The sequence below is a fragment of the Emiliania huxleyi genome, assembly GCF_000372725.1.
Source record: "Emiliania huxleyi CCMP1516 unplaced genomic scaffold EMIHUscaffold_51, whole genome shotgun sequence".
Lineage (NCBI taxonomy): Eukaryota > Haptophyta > Isochrysidales > Noelaerhabdaceae > Emiliania > Emiliania huxleyi.
In genome coordinates, this window is record NW_005198167.1 from 257,847 (window position 1) to 264,924 (window position 7,078).

Consider the following 7,078-nt stretch of genomic DNA (forward strand, 5'->3'; position numbering starts at 1 on the left):
GTCGTCTCCGGCGGCGACAATTTGGTACATCTCCAGGACGCGCAGAGGCAGTTGTGACCCCGGTCCCCGCTGAGTGGACGGCGGTACTCCGCGCCACCTGCCGAGTACCGCCGTCCACTCGGCGGGGTCGCAGCTGCCTCTGGAAGGCACCGAGAGGGACAATTATGTATGTAAAAGAGGAATGCAGAAGAGAGGGGAGGGACGCGGCCAGAAAGTGACAAAGAGAGGTTCGCGTTTATGTTGTTGCGTGTCTTAATTTCCAGCAACGAGCAAGCAAACCCTGCCTAGACGAGTACAGCTAAACCTAAAGAGTACCCGGGGCTCCCCACCTCCGTGCGAGGGCCCCTAAAGAAAAGTTGTTTGAGAAAGGGTGTTGTCTGTTGAATATTCCAGGCAGGGTAGGTAGAGGGTAGTTAGTCTCAGCCTAGCTAGCGCAGCGCGAACTCGCCGTCTGAGCCTAGCGCAGCGCGAACTCGCTCTGAGCCTAGCGCAGCGCGAACCCGCGCACACAAAAGCTTTTGCGCAGCAACCCGCGGCCGGGCAACCCTTTAAAAAAACTTATTTTTAATAGGCATTGCGGCTAGAATGAATATTCGGTCGCCCCGCCCCCAAAACGGGCTTCTTGGGTGGAAAGAAATGCCACGACTAGTGCGCAAATTGGTCAAAATCAAGGTTTTGTAACGCGAGCTGTGCCACAGTGAAATGGCACTAGCCGAGAGCGGAGAGGTACCAAATGGCGCAAATCGGACCAAAATCAAGTTCAAGATTGTGTAACGCGGGCTGTGTGCCACTGTGAAAACTGAAATGGAACTCTAGCCCTTGCGTGCGTGTTTTTGGCGGTTTGTTCAATAAAGCCGTGACAAGCACGGAGCTAGCTCAGAAAAAAACGACGCAACAGAAAGCCGAGCAGCTGCAAGCGGCGTTCTGCCCCCCTCAGCTAGTATCAGGGATCAGCTTGTTGCTGGCGATCGCGACCGACGCTGCGGCGGCGGGCCGGCGTAGTAGGGGAAACGGCTCGAGCGCCCGCTTCCCACGTTCCACAAGGGCCCGCCGCGCAGCGTTTCGGCGGTGAAGGTCGGCAGCCCGCGCGGCTCGCGCTGGTCGTTGGTCATGCCCGCGAGCGACGGCCACACGTCTAGGTGCGGCGCGCAGCTGTCGACCGACTCGTACGGGACGACTTCCCCCTGCAGCGCGACGGCACCGTTCCACGCCATCGTGTGGAATGACGAGCACATCGAGCCGACGAACACGGAACCGCGCGCGAGCACGCGCAAGTCGTCGAGCGCCGAGACGACCACTGACGCGTCGAGGTCGTCGCGGAACTCGATCCACCGCCTCTTGCGATCGGCGAGAGTCAAGTGGCCACCACCCCGGCCGTGCAGCTCATGAGCGGCCACCGCAAGCTTCGATCGGTTCCACGGCCGCTGGTGCACGGGCGCGCCGAGGGCGGCCGCCTCGCGCGCGAACATGCGCGCCGCCTCGGCGGAGTCCGTCGCGAGCTCGATCGAACCAACGGGCCTGTGCAGGCGCGCCAGGCGGCGGAGGAGCAGCCGGAGCGCCTCAAGGTAGACGACGGGATGCGCGCAGTGGCGCTTCTGCTGGCTCCACCGCGTGCGCAGTCGCGGGTCCCACACGCCCTGGAAGAGGTTCGGACTGAGCCGCCCCATTTCGACCACATCACACGCGTCGCCGCCGCGCACCGCCACCGAGACGTTGACCGCGCCGGCCGTCGACGCCGCCGGCTCCATCCCCGCGAAGAGTTTCGCCGGCAGCGCGCCCGGTGGCCAGGGCGCTGGTCCAGGCTCGAGGAGGGGAGAGCGCCGGTCGCCGCGCAAGAGGATGTTACGAAGAACGACGAGCGCCACGAGCGTCTTGTTGCGGCTCGCAAGGTGTCCGCCACGCGCAGCAAGCGAGGCCGGGCACGCCGCGGTGTGCGCGGTGTCGGGCGTCCCATACATACACTCCCACGCGTCGATATCGTCGCACCCGAGCCAGCGCGCCCACTTGTCGTCACGGCCGCGGTGCGACCTGAGGCGCCACGACGGATGAGGGAGCTGCGCGATCGCCATCGTCATCTGTAGCAGCCCTTTTCCGAGCGCCGCGTCCACACAGCGCAGGCCGCGCGCACACATGAATCGCGTCGCGTCCAAGACCGGCATGGTGGCGCGGGCGAGGTGGCACTCCACAGCGGCCAGCTCGGAGCGAAGCTCCATTTCACTTGTGGGACGGCGTCTCTCTCTCGAGGTTCTCGAGGTGGATATCCTTTGGCCGCGTTGGGTAGCGAGGATTGGTGTAACCCGAGCCACGGAGTAACATATACTGTGGGAGACGGCGTCTACAAAAAAAGAAATAGACGCGAAAGCGGAGTTTTTGACCCCGCTCTCACACGCCACTGAGATGCCTGCTCTATTTATTTATGTCTTTAGGCAAAGACTTATTCAGGCATGTCCGTTTAGTCGACCCCGTCCTACAACCGCAGCCTAGATAAATGTCTTGTGTGCTGTGTGTTGCACGTCCTGCGAGAGCGGGGCGGGGTGCGCGCTGTGCCTCGGGGTTCGTGCGTCGCCCATCTCTCCGGGGGATGTCTGCCCTATTTATTTATTTAGTCGAGCCTGTCTGCGGTGACGGCACACCACCGGAGCCGCCTAAGCGACTCCGTTAAGAGCGGCAATGCACTTAGCACCGTGCACAATGCCGCTCTCCCCGCACGCTAGCTCGTTCACCGTCTGCCACGCCACGGCGGTGTGGAGAACGACAGACAAGCGCTGCATCTGCAGCCCGTGCCAGTTCTTGGTGGTCCATGTGACCTCATCGAGGTGCTGAGCGTGCGAAAGTTGTAGAACTCGAGAAACGCCCGCCGGATACACACGATGGCCTCCCACCGCATCGGCGCGCGCGTCGCGGGCCTCTCGCCAGCGCAGCTGTGCGCCATCATCGAGGCGCAGGCGGGCGCGAGCGACGCCGCGCTGCGCGTGGCGGAGGAGCACGCTGCACGGCTCGTGGAGCAGCCCGAATGGGTGCTCTCCGAGGTCCTCCTCTCGCCGGACCTCGCCCCGCACATCCTCGCCCAGCTGCCGACCACGGAGCACGCCATCAAGGGGACGTGCCGCGCGTGGCGCCGCGGCTGGAAGGAGACGCTGAAGAAGCGCGAGAGGCCGCGCATGCTCGTGATCGGCGGCCACAACAGCGATGGCGAGTTCCTCAGCTCGCTGGAGCGGTACGACCCGTCTACGAATGAGTGGGAGGAGGAGGCTGTGGCGCCGATGCCGACGGCAAGACTAATTGTCGGCACGGCGGTGCTCGATGGCAAGCTCTACGCGGTGGGCGGCGAGAGTGAGGAGGACGGCGCAAATTCCAACGTGGTGGAGCGGTACGACCCGGCTACGAACGCGTGGGAGGTGGTGGCGCCGATGGCAGAGGCACGGCATTCTCACGCCGTGACAGTGCTCGACGGCAAGCTGTACGCTGTGGGCGGGTACAACGAAGACGGCCGCCACCTCAGCTCGGTGGAGCGGTACGACGCGGGGACGAATGCGTGGGAGGCGGTGGCGCCGATGGCGACGGCGCGGGAGGCTCACGCCGTGGCGGTGCTCGACGGCAAGCTGTACGCTGCGGGCGGGTACGGCGGTGGCCGCCTCAGCTCGGTCGAGCGGTACGACCCTGGGTTAGATGCGTGGGTGGCGGTGGCTCCGATGGCGGCGGCGCGAGCTGATTTCGGCGTGGCGGTGCTCGACGGCAAGCTGTACGCTGCTGGCGGGCGTGGTCACGACGGCGTCCTCAGCTCGGTGGAGCGGTACGATCCCGTGACGAACGCGTGGGAGGCAGTGGCGCCGATGACTACAGTGAGGACGTTGCTGGCCGCGGCGGCGCTCGACGGCAAGCTGTACGCTGTGGGCGGGTACGACGGCGACGATGGCACCCTCAGCTCGGTGGAGCGGTACGATTCGACAACCAACGTGTGGGAGGCGGTGGTGGCGCCGATGGCGTCGGCGCGGATGGATGGGTTCGCTGCCTCCTTGATGTAGTCCTTGTCACACACACACACACACACACACACACAGATTGTGTGTTCTCGTGCGAAAAGAAACTGGTCCGGATGAGCGTAGAAAAGGGCGGGGACCTGTTCCTTTTTACCCTTTCCAGTTTTATTTATTTATTAGAAAAAGAAACCGCGCGCGGACCTAGACATGGCCTCCCACCGCATCGGCGCGCGCGTCGCGGGCCTCTCGCCAGCGCAGCTGTGCGCCATCATCGAGGCGCAGGCGGGCGCGAGCGCCGCCGCGCTGCGCGTGGCGGAGGAGCACACTGCACGGCTCGTGGAGCAGCCTGAGTGGGTGCTCTCCGAGGTCCTCCTCTCGCCGGACCTCGCCCCGCACATCCTCGCCCAGCTGCCGACCACGGAGCACGCCGTCAAGGGGACGTGCCGCGCGTGGCGCCGCGGCTGGAAGGAGACGCTGCCGAAGCGCGAGAGGCCGCGCATGCTCGTGATTGGCGGCTTCGGCAGCGGTGGCGAGTCGCTCAACTCGCTGGAGCGGTTCTACCCGTCAACGAATGAGTGGGAGGAGGAGGCTGTGGCGCCGATGCCGCGTCGGCATGCACGGTAGCGCGCATGGCGGTACTCGATGGCAAGCTCTACGCGGCGGGCGGCGAGAATGACGACGACGGCGCCCTCAGCTCGGTGGAGCGGTATGATTCGGCGCTGGATGCGTGGGAGGCGGTGGCGCCGATGGCGGAGGCGCGGAGCGACCATGGTGTGGCGGTGCTCGACGGCAAGCTGTACGCTGTGGGCGGCTTCAACAACGACGACGACTTCCTCAGCTCCGTGGAGGGGTACGACCCGGCGTTGGATGCGTGGGAGGCTGTGGCGCCGATGGCAACGGCGCGGTATGCTCACGCCGTGGCGGTGCTCGACGGCAAGTTGTACGCGGTGGGCGGGCACGGCGGTGGCCGCCTCAGCTCGGTGGAGCGGTATGACCCGGCGCTGGATGCGTGGGAGGCTGTGGCTCCGATGGCGGCGGCGCGAACTGATTTCGGCGTGGCGGTGCTCGACGGCAAGCTGTATGCGGTGGGCGGGCGTGGTCACGACAGCGTCCTCAGCTCGGTGGAGCGGTACGATCCCGTGACGAACGCGTGGGAGGCGGTGGCGCCGATGACTACAGTGAGGACGACCCTGGCCGCGGCGGCGCTCGACGGCAAGCTGTACGCTGTTGGTGGGCACAACCACAACGGCGCCTCCCTCAGCTCGGTCGAGCGGTACGATCCGGCTGCCAATTCGTGGGAGGCGGTGGCGCCGATGGCGTCGGCGCGGCTGGATGGGTTCGCTGTCTCCTTGATGTAGTCCTTGTCGAGGTGCGAGAGGTGCGAGCCGGTGGAGAGAGATGTTGCGAGGTGGTGGTTGTACAAGGAGGTGTGTTGGAGCACTTGGAGTGCAGTCATAAGCCTCCTTTTTCTCGCGCTGCCACCGGCAAAAAGAAAGACGCAAGAATATTTCTTTGATATTGAGGGGGTCTTGAGGGGGAAGCCAGCGGAGCGCCTCGGGCGGGCGGTGTACAGGCTGGCCGCTGCCCGGGCCGCTGCGATCATACACATATGGCGGCCCCACTGCAGCTTGCGGGCGACGGCGTCAACACCACGAGCGACACGACCGACACCACGATCGCGGCTGCCGAAAAGGCTTTCGGCGTGACCGTGAGCCGCGGCGCTGCCGGCGAGCATCTGTTCCGCAACAACGCTTGGTCGCCGCTGGAGTACGCGCGCAATGGCAGCCGCGACCTCTACATCACCGAATTCCGGTTGGAGCGGTGCTCCGCCTACAACACGCTCGTCAAGTACGTGCTGCTGCCGGTTCTTGGGCGGGTGGCGTACCGCCTCCTCACAACCGAATATCTCGAGACCTTTGGTCCGTGCGCCGCCGGGCCGTCGGCCTCGACGGTCGGCGATCCGATCGTGGCGTATGTGGACGAGAGGAGGCGTTTCGTGGAGAATGGCAGCAGCTTCGGCGGCGCCTTTCCCGGCGAGCTGGTGCTGCAGACGTTCGTAGAGGGCTCGCCCGAGAGCGGCTTCGTGTACGTCTTCGACGGCGCGATTCGCGGCCGGGTGCGGGTGACGTGCAAGCTGAGCCCCGGATGCTGGCTGTGCCCGTGCGGCTGCTCCTGATGAGGTGGTTCCTCTCTGTGCGAGTAGAGAGATACACGCGGAATCTCGCGGACAGACTGCTTTGGCCTCCTGTTTTAGAGCGAGGCAAGCCCGCAGCCCCGACCGAGCCCGGCCCCGGCGATGAAAGGTGACCGGCGCGCTCAGCCACCTGCGCTGTCTCGACCACCTTCGCTCCCTCGGCCGCCCAATCCCTCTCGACCACCTGCACTCGGGAGAGGCATGCTTGGCGTCTGGCAAAGTCCTGTGGCGGAAGTCCTGCGGAAGTCCTGCGGAAGTCCTCTCCTGCGGAAGTCGGAAGTCCTGCTGTCGCGCAGCCTGCCGAAGCCTGCCGAAAGCCTGCCGAAGCCTGAAGCGCGGACGCCTGCACCGCGCGGAGGGGCTGTGCGCGCGTCGAGGAAAGCGCGTGGTGGTATCGCGGTGTTGCGCCGCGGATTGTGAAAGATTTCCATTTTCCCCCAAACGTGAGGTTACTGACTGCACTCCAAGTGCTCCAAGTGCTCCAAACGAGGGATGGGAGGAGGAGTTGTGTGTGTGTGTGTGTACGGGAGGAGGATGACAGGGTCCCCACGTGCACGAGCGCAGGATTCTTGCCGAGAGAGTAAGGCTGCACTTGGAGCACTTGGAGTGCAGTTGGCAGCCTCACATCCAGGGCCGGGGAGCTAAGAAGCGCACCCAGCACCTTGATTGAAATTCTTTTCTTCCCCTTACTCAGCCTCGCCGACACCCTCCCCGCACAATATCAATAACGAATAAGTCGGAGAGAGAGATTTTTGAAAACCAACAAGAAATCACGACGTTCACAAGTGCTCAAGATCCCTCACACCAAGATCGTGCAGGGCGGGGACACATGTCCCTAAATCCCATCTCGTCTCAGAGTTTGACCGTTTTTATTTATTTATTTCACAAGTGCTCACTGTGATTT

At 64.2% G+C, this 7,078-nt stretch overlaps 1 protein-coding gene across 1 annotated transcript; it reads left to right on the plus strand.

Annotated features, from left to right (window-relative positions):
* Positions 1-4,187: 4,187 nt before the first annotated feature.
* On the plus strand, positions 4,188-6,156 carry EMIHUDRAFT_103549 (hypothetical protein; the record flags this gene model as incomplete). The annotated part of the gene is made up of 3 exons (XM_005766450.1): positions 4,188-4,420; positions 5,350-5,407; positions 5,608-6,156. 3 exons carry the CDS (start codon positions 4,188-4,190, stop codon positions 6,154-6,156), a joined length of 840 nt encoding a protein of 279 aa, XP_005766507.1.
* Between the last annotated feature and the right edge of the window lie 922 nt (positions 6,157-7,078).